Source organism: Meriones unguiculatus, chromosome 19 (assembly GCF_030254825.1).
Source record: "Meriones unguiculatus strain TT.TT164.6M chromosome 19, Bangor_MerUng_6.1, whole genome shotgun sequence".
Lineage (NCBI taxonomy): Eukaryota > Metazoa > Chordata > Mammalia > Rodentia > Muridae > Meriones > Meriones unguiculatus.
This window is the reverse complement of record NC_083366.1, coordinates 5,407,223-5,431,405: the sequence shown is the minus strand read 5'-3', so window position 1 is coordinate 5,431,405 and position 24,183 is coordinate 5,407,223. Positions and strand designations below refer to the sequence as shown.

Genomic DNA, 24,183 nt, shown 5'->3' with positions numbered 1-24,183 from the left:
TTCTGTTAAATGTGATGGAAAAGGGTTCCTGGGTTTGTACAGGTAAGTGGGTCATTGGAAGGGGACCATTTGCCAGGCCCTGGTTTGACCTCAGCACAGGAGAGAAATAGGGGAGGATGGAGAGAAGTCACAAGAAGAAACTGAATTTAATCTGTGACCTGGATTCATATTTAGATATATGAAGGATAGTCTATCCCCATCTAACTTCCCTTTAATACCCTCAAAGATAATGAAATAATCCCAACATAAAATGTAAAAAAAAAAAAAAAAAAAATTCCAGTAATTCACCCCTGTCTGTTTAGGTTGGTAAATTCCAGGATGGTAAACCAATGAAAGCCACAGGTACAAACACATTTAACAACAAAGGAAGGCCCGTGCATTTCAGCATTTACAGTTGGTTGAAAACACACATAATATACAGAAAATGTACTGCTCTTTGCAGTGATGGCTCTCAGCTGCTCTGCCCACTGCCACACAACTTCTAAAGGAAAGTACAATCGTAAACAGCCTCTTTCTCACTCTCAAATTCTTGTGCTGCTGAGATTAAGGCCACTGTGTTACTCTAAAAAATCTGCACCCGTATTAGAGAAATGATGTGGATTTGGGAGAAGCAGAGTAGACTGCAGACTGGTATGCAAGTGTTGTAGTGATCCTGGTCACTTGAAAAGGGACGACGCAGGGACATCTCTCCTGCTGCTTCTGCAGAGGCTTTTCCTCCATCACCTACATCACACTCAAGACTTGGCTTCTCTAGGAATTTCATTAAAATTAGAACAAAGAGAATACTCTAAGATAATTAATCATGACCATGTCATTTAATTGTGAAACCGTCACATTATAAATCAGAAACATGCATTAGGACATGTGTATAAATAATTTAACTATGGCACACACTGCTTTTAGACATAGCTCGAGATCCTAATAGAAAACTTAAGGTGTTGGGGAGACAGTACATCTGGAAAAGTGCTTGCTGTGTGGATCTTCAGAACCCTAAAAATCCCCAGGTGTGAGCATGAGCTTGTAATTCAATGAGGCGGGGGTGGGTGTGGGTGGAGATCTCTAACCAGGCAGTCTAATCTAACTAAAAGGAAGCAGATAGTATTCCAAGAATGACTGACACCCCCACTCCCACCCCAAGGATGACCCCTGAGGATGACCCTCACGGTCTTCCTTTGACTAAGACTCACATACAGGTACATGCACACACAAAATCTGACCTTTTGACAAACAAAGATTTCAACTGAGTTATATGATCAGGTGAATAATATTAAGAGGAACCATTGAGTAGTCCAAAAGTTATGAGGTTGAATTTGGGAAGAATCTCTTAGAACAGAGATAAGACTAGACATCAGAGCCAGACTCACTCACATGCTTGACATAAACTGAACACCGTGACCTCTTTAACTTTGAATTATATATAAATAAATAAATGAATAAATGAATGAATGAATAAATAAATAAATATATAAATTTCTAAGAGCACGGGTGAAAGAAAAACTAAATTACCTTTATGGTCCTACTGATACTCATTCTACAAGTAAGTATTTACTTTTAGAGCTCAAAATTCTATCACCCTGCAGATTACACACAAATGGATCTAAAAAAACTATCTTGCTGTTAAACAAATGAAGGAATATAAGCCATTGATTTTATTCAATAAGACTGTTTGATAAAATACATTAAAATATGCATCTCAGTAAGATTTTTTTTTTTAGAAAACCAAGCGTGCATTTATTTCTATATTTAAACAAATTACATACCTATCACTTCAAATCAAAGTGGAAAACTCATATTTTAAATTTATAATATGTGCTCTCAAACCCCAAAGAATTTTATGAATTTGCAAGCCCACAATCAGTGGGTTAACTTCTGGTAATACCAGATACATTCTCCATTGTATGTGGGAATTCTGTGTTACCCCACTCCTTATAGGAGCACAGCACTACAGGAAACCTGCTTGCTCTCAGGGTCTCTGCCAAATTCATCAGATTTCAAGACCCTTACCTGTTCTGAATGAGTGCAATTACTTGGGAATAGGTCTTTCCTATGACACTTTCTCCATTGACTTTTATAATTCGGTCACCTTCAAAGAAACAACAGGGGAGAGACAAAACAACACATCAGAAATTCTTGAAAGAATTTGAGTAAGCGTGAAGGACCTCCCAAGACTGTCCCTGACTTCTTTACTGTTCTGGTGGTGCTGGGATCAAACCACTTGCTGCCTGAGCTCCACCCCCAGACCCAATAAGCCCTTATTTTAAAAATATACCTGCATCTCTTCAAAGTACCTGTCAAAAAATAAATCTACCTTTGATACATCCACCTACTCATGAAGGACAGCAATGTTCTAAAGTAAGAATAACAGATTCCGATGAACTTCAGCTGCTCCCATCCTCATCTGTCAGCTGGAAAGACCCACAGGACTACCAGTGACTCCTCCACCTGCCTTGTCATTCTGCTAGAAATAACGGCCCACCAGGTCTCAAATGCCAACTGCTCACATTTCATCATCTCACTTTTATACAGATAGTTTTTTTTACAGTCATCTTCCAATCTGGTTATTTTATTAGTGTACTATAAAACTTAAATACGGATGTATGTTCTTTTACTTTATATCTCTTAATTCACTCTTTATTTTAACAAAAGAAATGCTAGATTACTCATAAAAACTGAAAGGCAAAAAGGACAAAAGGCAGAGGAATGGAAAATAGAAATAAAGTACTTCCCGTATGATTATCACACCATCTCCAACTTCTTTTCTCAAAATTGTGTCACTTGGAATATGATAGGTGATATATTCTAACAGAATTTCTTATCTATAGATACTAACATACATTTTGCATATATCAATAATATTAAAATAAGGGTTACGGAGGACAAGGGATTGAAGGAGTCAGAGAGGTCAAGGACACCACAGGAAAACCTACAGAACGAACTACCGTGGGCACACGTCTGAACGACCAGACAGAGAGCACACCCGGGACGGACCCAGGCTTTCACAGCTACACCGCTTGGTCTTCAGGTGGGGCTCCTAAAAGCAGGAGCAGACGCTGTGGGTTCTAACTCGGTTGTCTGCCTTGGATCCCTTTTTCCTAAGTGGGTTTCAAAAGGAGCCGACTCTTGCCTAGTCCTACTGCAACTTGATATTCCAAGGCACGTTGATATCCATAGGAAGCCTCCCTTTGAGTGAGAGAGGGGAGAGGAGGATTTACATTTGGGAGGAGGGAGGATGAGAGGGACTGGGAAACTGCAATTGGTATGTAAATTAATTAATTAATGAAAAAATAAAGGTTACTTTAAGTATGATGAAAAAATAATTACAATGCATCTTGGTAAATCTTAGTAGTGGTACTCACCACTTATTTGTAGCTGAAAATACACTTTTTTCAAACAGCACTAAAAAAAGTTTTCTGTCGATTCCTATTTTAAATTGTTTCATGCATAAAAATGAGAAAAATATTCTAAAGTATTTTCTAATCTTTGATCTTGAGTTAATTATATTAAAGTCACAAATCAAATTAACAGGATTTAGTAGCAAACAGCTATTAAATTTACTTCAATAGACTATGCCCACTTATATCTAGAAATGATGGGACTTGCAAGTACATGGGAAACCTCAGCCTTTCTGTGTGCTGTCTGCCTAATCGGGCACTTACAAACTTGGAAAGCCAAGAATACCTCAATTATATAAAAGAAATATCTTCATTGGTTTTGTTATTCTGCAATCCTTTCATCAAAATTCAACTGTAAAGGGTAGATTTTTTTTAAGACCTTGCAAGTCTTTGTGTTGTCTAGGTGTCCATCCTTTACCAAGTTACATTACGTCTGTTCAGCTATATTCATTGAGTTTCCAGAAAGATGTACCTCATCTCAGAGACAGTTATAATAGATGTGAAGAAAGAGAAACACAGAGAATGATAGAAAAGGCAAAGAATACAGAAAACAAAAATGTATAGGAAACAAAGTAAAATGAATTTACAAGACGCTGAAGATGATTAAGCACCTGTGCATAATCCAGCCTCAGCAGCAGGCCCTCCCTCCTTCACTTGTTTAACAAATATGGTATCCATTGGCTCCAATCGGTTTCTTTGCTTTCCTAGGAAAGAAAAAGAGCCCAAGACATGGTTTTTACTTTACAGTATTTTATTAAAACCCCCAAACATAAAATGATATTTAATTAAAATGAGAGCACAGAGTTTTCATAAAATATTAAACACATCCTGAATCTAGATGCTAATAGCAGACTTTGGGGTTTTCATTACCTAAGCATTTACTTGCTTCTTCCATAACACAGTCACAACCACATTGACTGTTTCCATTTCCTGAGCACATTCTGTATGTTAATGACTACATTATATGCCATGCATACCTTACAGCTCCTAATTTGCACAGCTAATAAATATAATGGCCACTAGATCATAAAGAGGGGGGGTCTTGAAGGGATTAAAGATCTTCCAAGGTCCAGAGCTAACGAGAGCCAAAGCTTGTTATCCAGCAAGGCCAGACTACTACTTTCTAATACTGAACTGTGCTAAACATCAAGGACATGTCTTTCTTCTAAAAGCTGATGGGAAGAAGACATAAATAAATGAAGAAGACATAAATAAATGACAAGATAGTATAAAACTCCATTAAAGACAAACATGAAATGCTGTGGTGACGATGAGATCACAATCAACCTGAATACAGTCAGTATTTCAAAAGCTGTGGTCCACATATCCACCTGTATGGAAACCCACAGTGCTTATGAAAAATCAATATTCTAGTATCCAAACAGAAATCTCTTTTGTTAACCAGTCCCAGGTGATCCAAATACTCACTAGGACATGAGAATAACAGGTTCCATAAAACAGATGTCAAGGAAAGATTCAAAGACAGACCGAGCCAGCTGAGTAAAAAACACCATAAAAGGCACTATGGGATGCAAACAAAATAGCAAAAACAGTTCTGAAGGTCAGACCTGTGGCATCATAGCCGCAATACCTGGGGCTGTGTTAGAAATTCGGATCTGGGGGCTGGGAAGACGGGTCAGCGTGGTTAAGATCACTGGCTGCTTTCCAGAGGACCCAGGTTCAATTCCCAGCACCCTAATGGCAGCTCACTACAGTCTGTAACTCCAACTCCAAACGATCTGACAACTTCACACACACAGACATGCAGGGAAAACATCATTGCACATAAATTTAAAAAGGAAGAGAAGAAATGCAGGTCTGTGAACTGGCTTCAGACTGAGGTTAATGCCCAAACTTGAGAATCATTAAAGTAGAAGACACAGACATTTAAAGAAGAATGTTCCTTAGTAACAAGGCACTTACATGCATAAGTAATCTAATGCTATTAATTAAATAGCAACACTGGGAGAAGAATGGGAGAAGACTCAACATCTGAGAATCTGCCATTATTGCTACAAGAAACTGAATACTATCCTGTGTGCACAAAAAAGCTCAAAAGATGTTTCTCAATAACAACCCATCAATCAGTCGCTCCTGTTTATATTGTAAGCTGAAAAGCAACAGATCACTCAACCACCCAAGCCATGGTAGTACAAAAGCAACTGTGTATATTTCAGAAATTGATAGGCATGGGTTCAATTTCCTTTCTCACTGGAAAATTTCTGTTTTTATTTGCGTTCACAGAAAGTATCACTACAAAAAAAGGAAAGTATTTTTCTGATATCCATAGCACTTAGAACAATGGTCAGCACAGAGCTGACATCTAATAAGCAATTGCTGAGCTGATGAATAAACGTATTGCTTAGCTTAATTCTCACAAGCTTTGGAGATTCAGGCAATATGATCCAAAGATTGTCGTACGACAGAGCAGAATGAGAAAGTGAGCAGTTGGCAGAGGCGGAGTAGAGATCTGTGGCTTTGAATTCAAACGTCTCATTCTCAGGGACTGACATTACTCCATTTGTCAAGCTTTACTGATACAAGCCCACTCACAAGTACAGTCATGAGCCACATGACAATATCTTGACAGTGACAAACCATATACCCTGGTGGCTATACCATACAACATTAGGTATGTAAAGGTCATGCCATCTAGCCACATTTTTAGCTTAGTTTTTTTGTTGTTGCTGTTTATTTCTTTGTTTTTCCTTTGTAGTGCTGGGATGGAACCTAGGATTGCACTTTAGGTGAGAGCTTTGCCAATGAGTTATAGCCCCATCTAGATCTGAGTGAATATACACTACAGTAACTCAGTGACGAAAATCACCTAGAGATATCTTTTCATGATGTACTGCCATTGTATGTGATGCACAGCTGTAATTTATAAGAAAAAAAAGTATATTTCAATTTAAGTTATTCAAAATGCAAACACTGAATTCTAATCAAGAAGGTAATTGGGCTAGATCCCTTTATGACCAACCAGGTATTTACAACAGCTGACATTACAAGAAAAACACTTACCTCTTTGGCTAAAGAGCTGAGGATTTAATGTTTTGTTTTATCAAGACACCGTTTTCACTGGAAGGTTTACAGAATACGAAACATTTGTTTTTGTATTGATGACCTCTCATCCGTCTCATTTAAAAATTAAAAATAAAAATAAATAAATAAAAAAAAAGAGGCTGAAGAGATGCCTCAGGAATTAAGAGCACTGGCTGCTCTTCCAGAGGACCCAGGTTCAATTCCTAGCACTAAATTTTGGTGGTTTATCACCATCTGTAACTCAGTACCAGAGGATTCAACACCTCCTTCTAGTTTCCTTGGGCACCAGGCACACATGTGGCACACACACATACATGCAGGCAAACACCCATACACACAAAATAAAGTAATAAAACATTAAATAGATAAAAGAACTTGCTGCAAATATGTATTAAATGCAAATGACTCCTGATACATCCTTCAAAATAATAAAGTTAGTGGAGTACCAATGTGCTGACACCTAAAAGTTCTGGCAGAAAATTCACCTATGTAGAGGGATGATATCCAAAATAATCTGGTCCTAAGGTCTTCAAAGGAAATACTGCTTTTGCAATGGCTTCTCTTGTAGTCAGTCAATTCACTACTGACAAGTCTGTCATCCTGTGATGCCTGAAGACACGGAGGTGGGGTGAATCTAAAAAGAGCTCAGCCTCTGAGAATGATACCTTGGGTTTTTTATTCGTCTTAATGGGCTTTCTCCTATTTCTGATCAGGTCTCATCTAATTCCTCTTTTAAAAAGAAAACTACTCTTCAGGTATCCCTTAACTGTAAGTAGGTCTCAGGAGGAATTTTATTTTCTTCAATTTCTATAGTCTGACTTTATATTGAGTTAAACATTTAGCTCATTAATTTTAACAGTACGCACACAAACACACATGAAAGAGAGGGGGAGAGACAGACAAACAGACACAGATAGAGTTTGAAACTTTTTCTGAGTTTGAACTCAAATGTATCAAATTTAAATGTGTATGAAGCCAGGTATGGTGGTGCATACCTATAATTTAAACTTCTGGAGGTGGAGACAGTAGGATCTTGAGTTTGAGGCCAGCCTAGCTAGAGTAAAGCCTTGTCTCAGAGGAATGAATGAACGAATGAATGAATGTTAAAGAGATTGCCCAGTGGGTAAAGCACTTTTTGCTGTGATAAGGGCCTCATGTGTGTGTTTGTGTGTATGTATGCATGCATGCATGTATGTATGTATGTTGGGGAGACAACTCAATGGGAAGAGTACTTTTTGCTGTGATGAGGGCCTGAGTTTGGATCTCTACCACCCATGTAAAAAGGCAAGCATGACAGTACACTTATAACCAATCGTAGCAGGAAGATCTCAGGGGGCTCATGGCTGGCCAGCCTAACTGCAACCCTGAGCTCCAGGCTCAGTGTGGTATCCAACTTAAAAGACTAAGGTGGAAAGAGACAGAGGATGGCACCCCAAGTTATCTGCACGTCTGTCTGAGTAAGAGTGCCCACATCCATACATGTACACACATGTACATACCACACATATACCAAATAAACAGAAATAAGAGATAAGTAAAGAAAATTTGTATCACTCAATCTCACAGATCATTAGTTCTTGTAGGTCAGTTTCTAGAAACAAAACAACCCAATCCTAAATTTTGATAATCCAAGGGGGAGAATTATTTCTCTGCTTCCAGACAACTGTCTTGGGGATTCTTGAAAAGTCACTTTTACTTCTCTACCTTTACTTCACTATTCTTGACTTTTTGAAAACACACAAAACATGTTTTAAAGGTCTAGTATCTTATTCAGGTGTCTCTCCACTGACCTTCTCAAAATACTTATTTTTAGTGTATCTAAAACTTTAGCTTTGAAAAACAAAAAGAGCAAATGAATGAAGCTTACATGGCTGCAAAAGGCTAACTAAGACGACCATGCTTGAATAAAATGCATGAAAAGCACATGGGAACTGACTCAAACCTCAGGAGTACACTTGAAATTAGAGCGAGCAAAACTTTACAGTTATGCAATCAGCTGCAGCTTATGTAAAAAGAATTGGTAATATACAGGTAGAAGCTGCCATCCAACACTGCCTGTCCAGGATTTTGATTCTGTGTCCAGCTTAATGGAGTATTTAAGAAAAATCTTAGGCCCTACAGCCAGAACATATAGTTTGAAACCCTATCTTTACCATTTACTTTCCAAATGGGCTGCTAACTTTTATAATATTTGATACACTTTAACTAATATTTATTGACATGAAGATTAAATTTAACTGAATACTCCTTATTTTACCTAGCAGTTAGATCTCCAAGTGATTTTACATAACTTGCTTATGTGTGCCAGTCTGTCCGTCTGTGAAGGAGCCACAACAATAACTACGCCTACCTGACAACACTGCTGTGGGTTAACATAAAGATTTTTAATATACATGACCATTCTCATTTTATTGTAAGCCAGGTTTACAGACAGAATTTTCACAAAGATCAAGATGAGCCACATTAGAAGACATCAAATTTGTATCAGAAAACACCGGCTAAGAAAATATCCATTAAACTCAACTGTCATATCAGAAGGATGCTGAAGAACACAGCCCAAAGAAAACAGAAATTAAAAAGAAGAAAGCGTAAAGGAAGGTACAGGCACAAAATGTTCCAATGTTGCTGTTGGGAACTAGATTCCTATCTCCAAAGAGACTGGTGGCTTAAATTATGACATCTCCAGAGTCAAGAAGGATGATTTAAATCTGTAACAAACTTCTTTGAAGAATGCTAAAGTTGAAATCACCTACAGCATTTAGATTACCTGAAAAATTTAAGTATAAAGTACACAAAGCCAAAAGATTACAAAGAAACAACCTTTGACCTACACCAGTTAGGTAAAGGACTTTGAAGAGCCACAGAGTAACACGCCACTACAGCTAGGGAATCCTACAGTTCCAGAACAAAGTAAATGTACCAATGGACAGACTGAAAAATATGTTCTCTCTCTCTCTCTCTCTCTCTCTCTCTCACGTATGTTCACAATGTCTCAGAAACACAGCAAACCAAAGAAAATAAATGGGATTATATCAAACTAAATAATTCTTCATGAAAATAGGAAATGATCATCACAGTCGAGGTATTCCACAGAACAAGAGAAAATTAAACATCTGAAAAAAGTTGATAATCAAAATATTAAGCACAAAAAAATCAAAATATTAACTACAAAAACTCAATAGGAAAAAGAAAACCAACCCAATTAAAAATGGGCAACAGATGTAAATAGATACTTCTTAGCATACAGTGGTCAACACAGTGGGGAAAAAAAAGTTCCATATTACTAAACAGCAGAGAAATGTAAATCAAAACCACAGTGAGCTAGAACTTCATCCCAGGCACAGTGGCTACCATAAAAATGACAAAGTAACAAGTGCTTCTGGAAAGGACCCAAAGAAAGAAAAGCCCTGAACGCTGCTGGTAGCAATAAAGTGATATAGCTATCTCAGGGTTTCTAGGGCTGTGATAAAACACCATGGCCAAAAGCAACTTGGGAGGAAAGGGGCTTATTTCAGCTTATAGTTCTCATCGCTATCAGCTCATACTCTTATCACTAAGGAAAGTTGGGGCAGGAACTCAAGACAAGAACCTGGATCCAGAAACTGGAGCAGAGGCCAGGGAGGAGTGCTACTGTGTCTTCCTCGGGTGCTTTCTTATGCAACTCAGGATCACCTGCCAGAGCTGTCACCATCCACAGTGAGTTGGGATCTCCCACATCAATCATTAATCAAGAAAATATCAGGTAGAATTGATATTATGAAGCAATTTTTCTCAATAACAGTCCCACTTCCAACAGCATATAATTGATCTGAATCAGACCTAAGATATGGCTAAAAGCAAGTATAATGTTGGAAATTCTGATTGAGAGGAAACTATGTAGGCTTGGGGGTTTAGGATGGAATAATCATTGCCTAGCATTGTGTTCTAGGTTAATTAAATAAAATCCTAGTCTCTGTGTGGTGATTTGGATATACAGCTGGTTTAGGAATAACCATTGTTTAACTAAAACATAAATTAAACTTTAACCTTCAACACACACTGTTTAAATGAAATTATCCATCTGGGCTAATAATGCTCTTCTTAAGAGCCACCGACTATTTAACAAAAACACTAACACCAGGCATGAAAAGCCAGCTCTCTTTTGAGTTGGTCAAGGTTGTCCAAGAGAGTCCTAAAATAGTATAGGCTATTGCTGTTGCCCCTATTTGCCTCCAGGAGGCAGAAAGTAAGTCCTCATTGCTAAGACATCATGTACTTCAGATACAGGACCCTGAAGACCTGCGCTGGACTTACGTAAATCTCCTCCCTGAGGACTGGAACTCAGGATACCAAAAGGTGTCACACAAACTTCCAAAGCAGAGAAACAACCAAGTCCTACTCAGATATGTATGATGCTTATAAACCACAAGAACCAGCACGGCATGCGTACAATAGTGGCACATATACCTTAGCAGCAACCAACAGCTCTCTAATTGGACTTAAGGCCAACTCAACAAGAGGGAAGTAACGCCTGGTACTAGAAATCTAGCCAAGTACCTGGGGATAGTGAAGTCAAGGATCTTGGAGGAGAACCTATAACTGGCATAATCCATACCTACATTTTAAATATTTTTTCTTATACCCACAGATAAGAGTAGACCTCACTCTTCATTAAGGAAACTTCTCTTTACAGCAGATGAAGATCATTACAGAAAACTACACCTGATCAAAATGCAGATCTGTGAGGCTCAGTTCCAATAGATATATCTGCAAAACAACTTCTACACATAAGGCTCAGGGATCATTGCTGAAGAAAGGCAGAAAGATTGTGAGAGCCAGAGAACAAGATGTTTGCTGTGAGATCATGTCTCTCATAAATGTCAAAGAAGTTACACCCATGAAGCCTCACTAGCACAAATGCCTAAACATGAGCTGAATGAGGACAACACCAACAGAGATGCTAACATGGAAGGGGGAAACTCCTGAGTCCTCAATCACAGACAAAGAATTGTAGGCAACTAAGGAATACCGAGAGTGGGAGAATAAATCTTCTCTATCAAAGAGCCCCCCAATTGACTATCCAATACCAAATGGTCAGTCTTGAAAACATATACATGCAAGTAACAATGAACAGACTGAACAGATTATATTTATAGATTTAGGGAAAAACACAAACACCACAAAATAACAACAGTTTCTACTACCAAAGAAAAAGAAGTCATGAATTTGAGATAGGGCAAGGAGGTAAGTATACAGGAGAGGGTGAAGGGAAGAAGGAGAAAGGGGAAAACAATGTAATTATATCATAATCTCACAACAAAAATTTTAAAAAATAAAAATAATATTTGTAAGATTTAGTTTGTTTTTAAAAAAATCTAAATTTTTTATGTACTCATTTTCTTTACATAGTTTTTAACTATAAGGAAAAAAAAACTATAAGTCTTACACACTGACATAAAAGAAGAGCAGGATGAATTCCTCTTCCCAAATGACTCTAGCATGTGTCAAGTCAACATAAAACTAATCACACACAGCAACCATTTTACAGAAAACAGTATGAAGCTTCCTTAAAAAAAAAAAAAAAAAAAAAAAAATCCACAGCCCTTGCTAGTCATCCACTCAAAGACACCAATATCAGAGGATGAGGTGTCATGCTTCCTGTCTGTGGTACTGCTGGCTCAGGTGGCCCAGGAATGCACCAGCAGGCTGATCTGGAACGTAACACAACCCTGTCTCAGATTCTCAAGGGCTGGGATTACAGGCACGAGTCACTACATCTAGCTACATAAGTCATCTTAAAACCCTAACAGAGACAAACTGCCTAAGGTTAGAAATATGCATGCAGTATGTAATCAAACACTGAAGCACAACAGAGCGGAAAAAAAGTAATTTATTAAATCAAGGTGTTCTCCATATTCCACTCAGGATATACTCATTTTCAGAATGGTTGTTAGAACACTGAAGTTTTACCTCCCAGTCTGCAGATCTGACAGCTTTAAGAGTTCCTGATCTCAAGCTGCAATATCTCTGAATGGGATCCGGATGTGACCTGTCATGTTTCAATCACAATTACATATACTATAAACAAACATATATTCCCTTTTTGCAACCTGACTTTAAAGTAATGGAGTAAAATAAAGAAATTTGTTTAGAACTTAAAGAGCATACTATGTTTAAAGTTGCTCACGTTAAACTTTTTCAAATCAGATACATCTAAGTTTTTCAAACTTTTTCTTTTCTTTTCTTTTCTTTTTTTTTTTTTTTTTGCCATAGGAATGTTTCATACACTCAGAACCAGAGAAGCTAACAGCACGAAGCCCCAGGAGCCTATGAAAATCTTGTTTCATTTAAGCCCACTCATATCCTTCTAAAGCTTTTTAAGCTAAATCTCAAATGTCAATTCATTTATAAATACTGTAAATGCTTTGGCAGGCATAGCTGAAAGATAAGAACTTTAGAAGTAACTTACAAGAAAATGAAAAATGCTTCAGTGGCTCTCTGAAAAATGGAATGTCGTTTCTCAAAGAAGCTAAGCACAAACCAATCTTTTATCTCCTTAAATATCTACTTAACGCTAAGGACCAACACAGCCCCCAAAGCCACGAGACAAATTCAGAAAGGTCGCACATGTGAAAATCATTAGACAACCCTACGTTAAGTTTATAACCAACTTTCTCATTCCTGTAGATCTACCCAGGTATATATTAAAATTCAGTGAGTTTGTAGTGGATCTGTTAAGTTATATATTAAAATTCAGGAAGTCTATATTCGACCTTCTCAGCTATATATGCAAATTCCGTGCATTTACAGTGGATCTGCTCAGCTTTATACTTGAATTCCATCAGTTAATAATAAATCTCTTCAGCTACGTATTCAAAATCCGTGAGTTTATAATGGGTCTTCTCAGCTACATTTTCAAAGTCCATAAGGTTATAGTGGATCTGATCGGTGAGTTTATAGTTGATTTTTTAAAGCTATATATTCAAATCCTGTGAGTTTATAGAAGAGAAAACAAATCACATGAAAACCTCAAGTGTGCAGAACGGCACTCAATCAATACCTTCTGTCTAATTCCAAATGCCACCCTGGAAAAGGCCAGCAATACAACAGCCTGAAGCACTTCTGGGGTCTGTCTCCAGGCATAAAAATAATGTTCTTCAGGGACTGCTTCTGACATGAACTGATTGGCCTGCTCTTTGATCACCTCCCCCTGAGGAGGGAGCAGCCTTACCAGGCCACAGAGGAAGACAATGCAGCCATTCCTGATGAGACCTAACAGACTAGGATCAGAAGGAAGAAAAAGAAACCCTCCCCTACCAGTGGACTTGGGGAGGGGCATGTATGGAGAAGGAGAAGGAAGGAAGAGATTGGGAGGGGAGGAGGGAGGGAACTAAAGGGGGGGTACAAAGTAAATAAAGTGTAATTAAAAATAAAATTAAATTTTAAAAAAGTAAAAAATAATAATGTTCTTGTCCACCTGATCAGTACAAGGACAGGGAGGCAACAGAGAGCAGTGTGAGTGTACCACCAGCAGGTGTCAGGAGTGCATAAAAGCTTCGGTGCTATAGATCAGTAGAAACTCTGGGAGCATGTTATCATTCAAAGAGGACTTCCCCAGTCTCAGGCTGATTCTCTATTACAAACAGTGCCTTTCAGAGTGCTTGAAGTTCACATGTCAGGTGTTTGTTTGTTTTTCCCCTTAAGCTTTAGGAGTTTCTTAACTCATGTATCAGATCTAGTCACAGTCCTGTTCTTGATATGCTAGGCTATAATTTCCCTGACAACGTAGACAAATTTGTTACAACACTCTTAATCATAAGCAACAACTCCCAGTCTCTGAATTTGCTACTGTTCAACCCCTTGACAAGTTAGTAAGACTACTCCTCAGTCTTGTCCAGACCTTCCTTTGTGCACTTCAAGACTGCCAGCCTCCCTCAGAAATCCTTCTAAAATCACCTATAGACCCACATTTGAACAAAATGTACCAGCAACTTCAACCTCCTTTCCCCCACGACCTTACAAAGAATACAGTTTGCCCACCTAACTACAGGAATGACAACCACACCACAGGCCTCCCCAGTTCTTGGCCTATTAGTACAGCTGAATGAATCTCAGTAACACAGTGAATTACTTTCTAAGTGCAACAAGTCCCTGGCGATGCTCGGGAAAGGCTCTTGCTGGATTTCAACTCCTGTCCCTCAAGGTGGTTCTTAAACTTTAACCTGCGATCCCTGCAGAGCAGGTCACACTGATCTGTCCCACTTCGCCGCACTTCTGCTGCTCTAGCCTCGTTTCTGTTTTTTCCCTTTATGATCAGTTTTCATTTTGAGGGGTTTCTCTCCCGTGTTCTGTCTCAAGTAAGGATTTGGTCCCCTGAGCCTTCTTCAGAGCCTTGATCGACAGCTCGCACTTTTCATGTACATACTTCTGTCAACTCTGCGAAGTTCCCTCCCAGAGTTTCCCTTCCATGTGGCTGGCTGGTGCTGCTGTGCCTGTCTCACCAGGGCTTTCTATCCTCACTGATCTTCAAGCGCTTCTGTTGCAGGACAGACACACAAACTCATCACCATGCCACAGCTACCAATGCTGACCCTGCACATGCACTGATGTACGAATGTCCCAACGCATGAATACCTGCTTTCCTCGTCCCTGTTGGCTCTCCTTTCTCTGTAACTTCAATAATTTGTATATTTTGGTCGCTGTCCTAATGCATCCTCTACTACAAATGAAAAGTCTGTCACTGGCACCTTAAAATTACCACATATTACCTAACAAAGTGCAAACTCAGATCTCTCTTCTACTTATTCTCTGATTTCTTTCCAATTCTTCTTTCTCTGGCCATTAGTAGCCATTTATCTTTCCCGGCCCCATCTTTACCCTGTGTTTCCATGCTCTCTGGAAGGTTTCCTTATGCCAGGAGCTATTATGACATATCTCCTGATGACTTCTAAGTGACCACTCCTCTGCTAAATAACTCCAAACTAGGTTTTAGCAGCATCAGAAAAGCACCTTATCCTAATCTGAACCCTGTTCCCTGGGGACAGGGATATGTGGCCCCTCTTGCACCATTTGGTAGCATGACTCTCCATGAATCAGTAACCCACAACCAATAACACACAATCCACCCTGCCCCACATCCATTTTTCTCCCAAGTCTAGGCAAGTATTACTTATAAATGTCTCAGAAGTTTCTTCTGACATGCTGTTTTACCTTCTTCCACAGTTTCATCTGTCCAGCAATAGTCTAACGAATGTCCTATGAACCTTTCCCTGGCAGTAAAATGATTTCTTTTGCCACAATCCTATAACAATTGTACATACTTTTATTTTTGTGTTTTAAAAATTATTTTTATGTTTCCATCTTCTAACAGAGTATTAGTTTCTTGAAACCAGAGTGTCACATGTGTGAATTTGTGGGTCTGTATGTTTCTAATAAATGGATAGCAGAAACTATATTTTAAGTTTGAAGAGGGGAAAAAAAAAAAAGAACCAAAAGTCTGTGTCCTATATTTCAACTGAGAGGGGGAAAGGTAGTGAAATCAGTGTGAGGTGATGTTATGGTGAACACTACAGAGTGAGAAGAAAAGGGAGCCTGAAAGGCAGGGCTGTTTTTATTAAATGGTTGAGGAAGTCCACTGTATCAGGTGACATTCGATCAACACTCTGAGGGAAGTGAGGTTAGAGGCCATGCTGCTTCCTTCCATGCAATCAGCTTAGTGTCTGGCTCATGGGACAGATTGAACAGATGTTTGCTAAGTGAATGAACAAACAAGAAATGTATTTCTTAGTTTAATGTACTCAGCATTTAGCTGTAAATATTTCTGTTGTTTTTATACCAAAGATGAAAAGTTATCTGCCAAACAACAAAAACAGGAGCTGTAATTCCTACAATTAACTTTTATTAAGTTAGAAATCACATACTTTCTAGGTAGGCTAGCTGGAAGGCAATTAGAAGCAAGAACGGGGCAATCCAGGAGGGTGATGTCTGTGATCCAGGTCACAATTTATAGACAGCTTAAAATCACCTAATTGCAGGGCTGCCCAAGGCAGGCAACATTCCTAACAGAAAATATCTGCAGAGCTCAGAGCTAGACTGCTCAATCTCTAAAAGTCATTTCTCTCTATTTTATAATTACATCTCTGACAAATATCACTGATCATTTCTCTCTGAAGTTATCCTTCGTGTTTTATGAAGTATTTAGAACTCTTTAAGAGATTTTGAAATCATATCTAATTTCTTGACCACCAAGTTAACTTCATGTATTATGCTTTTCAAGTCTTTAAGTCTACTCCTAAAAATGGGATTTCTAACATCTGCTTTAGTCCAGCTAATTCCTTTCATTATAGATTACCATTCATCATTTTTAAATAATAAAGATTTTATTTTAATTTTTTCACCTATCAGTTTGTTTTACAGAGTATAAATTTCTATGTAAACCCAAGATTGCCCTATTTTTATTATTTTCTCAATACACATGCTTAGTTATTTGAAATATGGTTTCTAAATCACTAACTGCCACTAACCCTTAACTCACAGAGACTATAGGGAGGGAGTAAGAAGGGAGACACAGAATTAGTCTCCCACCCAGCAGCACATAAAGACTGACATACTCTGCAGTGTGGGTAACAGTCGCAAAGGAACAGTACTACTGTAGCCACCACAAAGGTGTCAGTGTTCTTCCCTTTACTCAAATGTCACAGATGCACATAATCTCCTACTATGCACCCGGTATCTAGTCACTGGAAATTCAGCAGTATAAAACATTTCCTATCCTTCATAATCTTTACTCTGGGAAGAATTCATAGAAATTATTTAAAAAACATACTGATAGCTAAGTGTGTAGCTTTGTAGTCAGTGCCTGACTTGGGAGGCTGAGACAAGAGAATCAAATTTGAGTCTCAGAGTTCAACAGCAGCCAAGTCAACATAAAGAGATCCTGATTCTACAAGGTGCAAGGGTTGGGTTGGGGTGGGAGGAAGAGGGAAGGAGGAAAGAGACAAGCAAAGAGGAGGGAGTAAAGAAAGAGGGGGACCCCACACTGAACAACTAAGTATTTTACTTTGCATAATCTAATAACCAAATTTTTCTTATTTCCTGGTATCGAACTTGTGCTAGTGCCACATTTTCTCTGAACTGGTATATCAAAAGGCAGGAATTCTCACCTAACTCCCCGCAGACATGAACAATCAACAGGCTGCTTCTTAACAGAAGGGATTTTCCAGTGTGTTTTTAATGAATGTATCTTTACTCTTATTGTGAAACATTTCCTACAGAATAGCCCTTTAAAAAATTGGAACTGGCTATCACTTTTCCATTAGCTTCTTTAATTCAAGCAAAAGTATAAAAATCCAGTCATTTTATTTAAAAAATAAAGAATTTTTTTTGAAGTCCAGAAAAAAATAAATGTAGACAGTGACAAAATGTGAGGAGGAAAGACTATCCAGAGTCCCAAGAAGCTTCATCAACTTCACCTGGCATCAGAGCCCTCAGCTCCGCAGCAGAGACATAAGTAGAGTTTCCAAGCTAACTACTAAAAGAATGAGACTATATTACTTGACATATCAAGGAGAAAGCATGAAGGAGAAATAGCTTTAATCTGAAACAATAAATTTATAAGAAAGTCTGAATCAAAATTCTTATAACAAACATTAAATAAGAGTTTCTTTGGTCTCGGTGGCAGAAGCAAGATGATTAAAGGAACATCATCCTTTGAAAAGCATCGCAATAAGACACACACATTTTGTTGCCGCTGTGGCTCTGAGGCCTACTGCCTTCAAAGTCCACCTGTGGCAAATGTGGCGACCCTGCCAAGTGCAAGAGGAAGTATAACTGGGGTGGCAAGGATAAGAGATGAAACATTATTAAAACTGGGTTGATGAGGCACCTAAAAATTTTCTGTAGCAGATTCAGGCATGGATTCCGTGAAGAAACAACACCTAAACCCAAGAGGGCAGCTGTTGCAGCATCCAGTTAATCTTGAGGATTTCAGTCAGTCATAAAATAAATGCTCTGGTTTCAAAGAAAAAAAAAAAGATTAAATAAGTGGCTGGAGAGATAACTTAGTTAAGAACATTGGCTGCTCTTACAGAGGACAGGGGTTCAATTCCCAGCACCTCCACAGTACCTAACAACTGTAACTCTAGTTCCAGGGCTGTGGTTCTCAACTTGTGGGTCACTACGACTTTCATAGAGGTTTCATATCAGATATATATATCCTATATATCAGATATTTACATTACAATTCATAACAGTAGAAAAATTACAGTTATGAAGTAACAGCAAAAAGTAATTCTATGGTTGGGGTCAGCACAACAAGATGAACTGTATTAAAGTGTCACAGCATTAGTAATTGTATTAAAGGGTGGCAGCAATGTGAAGGCTGACAAACACTGTTCCAATATCCTCTTCTGGCCACTGTGGGTACCAGATATGAAAATGGTATACAGACATACATGCAGGTAAAATACTCATATACATAAAACAAAATAAAAATAAATTTTAAAAAGGTTAAACAAAACAAACAAACAAAAAAACTCAAAATTTTTCATTAGCTATAAACAAAAGTTTCTAAGTACATACAGTAAAAGCTGGCATCATGGTCAACTCTTTCTCACATAGATAACCAAAGGAATGCAAGACAGGGCAAATCGCATCACAATGTCTGAGGGCGGGGTAGAGACGCAAGGTGTTCAGGGCAGACAGCACGGCAGGCAGGAAAGCATCAAATGCTGACAGCTGGGGTGGAGAAAGAGAAGCCCAGCCTGTCAAGCATGGAGGTACTGTGCCAGCATCCCTCTGCAAGCTTGTGCAGGCAGCAGCTCCAACCATCAGAAGCGCTGCCACATCCACACTAAGCTTGCATGCACCCACTGCTGCCCAAAGCAAGATTCTTCCAGAAGATTGTTCCCTCAATCCCTCTACTGCTTGCAGACTTAGCTGATTCTTCCTTACAGCCAGACTGAAGTCTGAGGCTTTTACTAACAAATCTTTCCTTCACGTTTCTCCCTGGAACCAGATCTGTATCACTCCATCCTTTCCCTGTCCTCTTCAGATATTTGTCCATTCTGATCACTGCCCCTGCTAACACTTTACATCTTGCTAGCTGCTGCTCCATGTCTGCTGGTCCCAATACACAGTCACGGAGCCCAGAAGGAAGAATCTTCAAGTAGAGAACCAGACAAAGCTGATGATGAGCACAACAGTACAAACAAGCTTGGTTGTACAAGGTTGGTTTAACATCTAAAAATCCAATCAGCATATAGTTACTGTATCAAAAAATGAACAAAGAACAATCAAAGGATTATTCCAAAAGATACAGACCAATTAATATGAGACACACACTACAAGATTCAACAAGGCAAGGACTGCTTTGTTTTAGGTGTTTTTGTTTGCTCGCATGCTTTGTTTTTTAAGATAGGATCTCAATGTGTATCCCTGGCTGTCCCAGAACTCAGTCCATGAAGGGACTCCAGCCAGCACAAGCATAGCAAACACTGCTCTGGCAGGCTTTGCCCTCCTCCATTCCCTCTGCCTTGTTAAAAAACATTAATTGCATTTCTAAAACTAGCCCCCAAAGTCTTTTCCCTTATTTGGCCACTTCTTTCTTTGAGGCTGACCACCAAGGTCCAGCTATCAAAGTATTGAGTCTAGCACTCAAAACCCCTTTGGCTTACCTAATTAACGTGCCCAATTAAGATTAAGCACGTCATCCTAACATGGAGTTTCCCATTTTGCCTTTATAAACTGCCATTTGCCTATGGGCTATGGTCTGTCTCCTCTCTATCCAGAGGCAGTCAGTCCTTGGCCCCACAGCAACCTGGGGACAAATACTCCTTCCCCCTCTCCCTACTCCTCTATCTCCTGTCTTTGTCTTTTATTCTCTGCCTTCTGTTCCTATGGGGCAAATAAATGTCCTTTGTGCTGTGAACTAAATCTTGGGGGTATTGAGCCGACACAGATCTCTTATAGTTTAGGCTAGCCTTGAACTCACAGAGACATATCTGCCTCTGTCTCTGCCTCATGAAGGCGGGTACTTTTAAACATTTAAATTTTGTAAGTACTACTTATGCAATAAAAATTCTAGCAACTGAAAACCTAATTCTAAAACTTTTATAATACTACAAAATTAGTCGGGGCTCTTTTCTTTTCTTTTCGTGGTTTTAATCCAGCCTCATTTATGCCAAATTACTGAGGAAACAACTCTGAGTTATACCTCAGTTCAAGCAAGGCATCTTGAACAAATGAAGAATAAGATATAGGCTAGAACCACTTATCAAGCCACAGCAATCAAAAGCAGTGTTGTCTTGATGCAAATAAAGTGACCAATGGGCCAGGCAGTGGTGGCTCACACCTTTAATTCCAGCCCTCGGGAGGTAGAGACAGGTGGGTCTCTGTGAATTTGAAGCCAGCTTGGTTTACAAAGTGAGTTCCAGGACAGCCAGGGATACACAGAGAAAACTTGTCTCAAAAAACAAAAACAAAACAAAAACACCAAAACAAACAAATACACACAAAAAGACCAACAGAACAGAACAAGTAGGATGTGTATCTGTGAAATAGTAAATATTTAGGGCTTTGTAAGTACCTACAGTCTCTGTCCTGTTCTTTCTTTCTTTCTTTCTTTCTTTCTTTCTTTCTTTCTTTCTTTCTTTCTTTCCTTTTTAAACAAAGCTTTGAAAATACAAAAACATTCTTGGTTGGGAAGTTATATAATAACCAGCCACATGCCAACTTCCAGGATAGAACAAAGTCCAGGGCAGACCAACCCTGACAGATACTTTAAGGAAGGCAGTTTCCGCTACACTGTAACTGAAATAAATATAAGGGAAAAAAACAACAACAACAACAACAAAAAACCTCATCCTGGTCTCAAACCACACACCAAAATAATAATGATGTGCAAACTGCAGTTTTGATTGTGATTGATGAATCAAAAAAGCACCTTAAAGACAGACAGTAGGAGCACCATCATGCCAATAGATACAGCAGAATTTCTTACAGAGAACTCAAAGTACTAAAAACATAGTGTCACTAGTTCAGACTGCATTAAAATGAGAATCTTATCAGAATTAGTAAAAAATTTGAATGGCAAGGTATATGGACATCCATTACACATATGTGGCTACCAAATTCCCAATTTGGATATTCAAAAAATGCCTACAAGTACACAGTTAAAATGGACCTTTGATCAGCTTTTATCTTCTGGAAAATGTACAGTAAAAAAAAGCAAACAAACAAAAAAACAACTATAACCCCTACTACTGTCCGTGCCAACTACAATGACCAAAATCTGGAAAAGGTTAACATGCAGTAGAGCGGCACTGCAGAGCTACGGCAGTGCTGTGCCTGCTAGTGTGTAAGCCTGTGCAACTGCGTTGGAAGCCAACTGTGCCCGGTGCACCCATGACTCAGCAGGGCCACTCCTACATATGCATGCCTTAGGATTCAAAGCAAGTGAAAGAAGGTTCATAGCCTTGTTGTTCAAAACACTCCAACACTACTCTCCATAAACGGCAGAGCGAACAAATGGCACATATTCATTAAGTCATCTATTGAGATATAACTGTAATTTACAACTAAGATAAAATTCATTAAGTGAAAGGTTCAATTAGCTTAACAAATGTATATTCGCAGATAAGCATCGGCATAATCTGAATATAGTGTTCCCTCAGGCTGAGGACACTGTTCCATCTATGGGACTTGCCAAGTGCAAAACCATGGTTTCCAATATAAGGGAAAACAACAACAACAACAACAACAAAACTCATCTTGGTCTCAAACCACACACCAAAATAATAATGATGTGCAAACTGCAGTTTTGATTGTGATTGATGAATCAAAAAAGCACCTTAAAGACAGACAGTAGGAGCACCATCATGCCAATAGATACAGCACTGAAAAACATCTTTGTTTTCTTCCCAGCCAATTCAACACGTGAGTTTAGGTCTGTCTTCCCTACAGACAATACAAACTCTTTTACGCTTTTAACTCATTTAAAATGCTTTTAAAAAAAGCATGAGCAACAAAATAAAAAGTAGATGAACTAAATACTACTCAAAAACTACGCTATCAGGAGAATGAAGTGACAACATGGCCAATAAGAGAATTTCCTTCTGTTAACCCCTCCTCTAAAAAAGGGCATGAAACAAGAAAAATCCCAAACATGAAAAGAGCTTACAAAATGAGAAAAGTAAATGCAAACCATACATTGAGAGTGTAGAATTCACATGTAAAGAACTATAACTGAAGAAAAAAAAAACAAACACAAGTTCATTTTAAAAATGGGCAACAAGGGCCAGAGACATGGATGGGTGATTAACAGCACTGGCTGTTAATTTCCAAAGGAACTGGGTTTGTTTCCAATTATCCACATGGTGGTTTACAGCTATCTGCACCTGCAGTCCCATGCTGTACTGACTTCCTCAAGGCAAAACACCTACATACATACATAACAAAATAATAATTTAAAAATAACTAAAAATGAGCAATGGACAGCAACAGATAATTCTCCAAATAGGTTACACAAGTGGCCAATATGTACACAAAAAGATGCCTAAAAGCATTAATCACTTAGGAACATGCAAATCAAAACCACAATGAGATTTCACTTCACACACATCAAGTTGGCTCTAATGCAAAAACAGAAAATAATATTTGGAGAGAATATAGAGAAACGAAGAGCCTCCTGTGTTGCATGGAAACATAGAAATGTTGAGAAGAAAACAGTACAAGCCATCAACTGCACTCCTATGTATTCATCCCAAACAACTGAAAACACAGACTCAAAGACCAGTACATACACATTCATAGGGCCCTAACCACAATAGCCATAGAGTTGAGAAACAGTCTAAACGTCTGTCAATGGATAAATGGATAAACACTGGTGTGTGTGTGTGTGTGTGTGTGTGTGTACGTGTGTGTAGAGAAAGATACAGACATGAAATGTTCCAGCCATAAAAAGGTTAAGTGTTAATACATACTACACAGACTTTCCTTATTATCTCATAAAAGTAACAATAACAATTCCATGTATCAAAAGCATAATTGACCCAACATGGAAAGCACATTTAGACATGAAGGCAATAAATATACCTTGTTCTTAGGCAGGGGCTCAACAAACAAAAGCCATTAACATGCTAGACTATAAGGATGAGGAAAATTAAAGAATGTGTGGGAAACGCTATTTTGCACAAGCCAAATCCGAAAGCACAAACCAAAACCTGAAGCAGGGCAAGCCATCCATTAACAGTGTGAGCAATTCAAGAGAACATAACCCTCTTTCTGCTACACTTTCATGAGTAAATTCCACAAGTTAAGCTCTGGGAGGCCATGGCAGAAACTCAGAGGAAACTCCAGAAGCTGACTATTCTACCTCTTGTTAATCACTTAAATGTCTCAGTTATGTCACCCAAAACTAGACACGAGGACTGCATACACCCTGGAGAGCTGTGCTGAGGACTAAGGACGCAAGCCCCAGAACAATGTGGTCGCCACTACTGCTCACCCATCTACCACAGTCACCATCATGGTCATCTGCTTCTCCTACTTCCTAAAATATGCTCAAGACTAAGACACCATTAAGCAGCACTAAAAGTTAACAGAAAATATGCAATTAATACCTCTCCGGCTACATTAATAAAAAACAATCCAGTTAAATATGTCTCCTGTAAGGTTCAGCTAAGGGCTCCACAGAGCTCAGTCAGAATGCCTGCATTTAAAAAGCAATGAAAATGTGCTTCTTTCTCATCCTCTGGCTATTATTGACCTGCCC

The 24,183-nt window shown here is 38.7% G+C and overlaps 1 protein-coding gene and 1 pseudogene across 17 annotated transcripts in view; one reads left to right on the top strand and one right to left on the bottom strand.

Annotated features, from left to right (window-relative positions):
* Arhgap21 (Rho GTPase activating protein 21) overlaps positions 1-24,183 on the bottom strand; it is a 125,992-nt gene that overhangs the window by 42,018 nt on the left and 59,791 nt on the right. For all 17 annotated transcript variants that reach the window (XM_060372344.1, XM_060372349.1, XM_060372353.1 and 14 more), the window contains 2 exons: positions 4,004-4,096; positions 2,005-2,083 (listed from right to left, as the gene is read on the bottom strand). In XM_060372344.1, the coding sequence (XP_060228327.1) occupies positions 2,005-2,083; positions 4,004-4,096 (172 nt within the window). The remainder of the gene's footprint in view (positions 1-2,004; positions 2,084-4,003; positions 4,097-24,183) is intronic.
* LOC110558168 (large ribosomal subunit protein eL37-like) lies at positions 18,101-18,433 on the top strand (annotated as a pseudogene).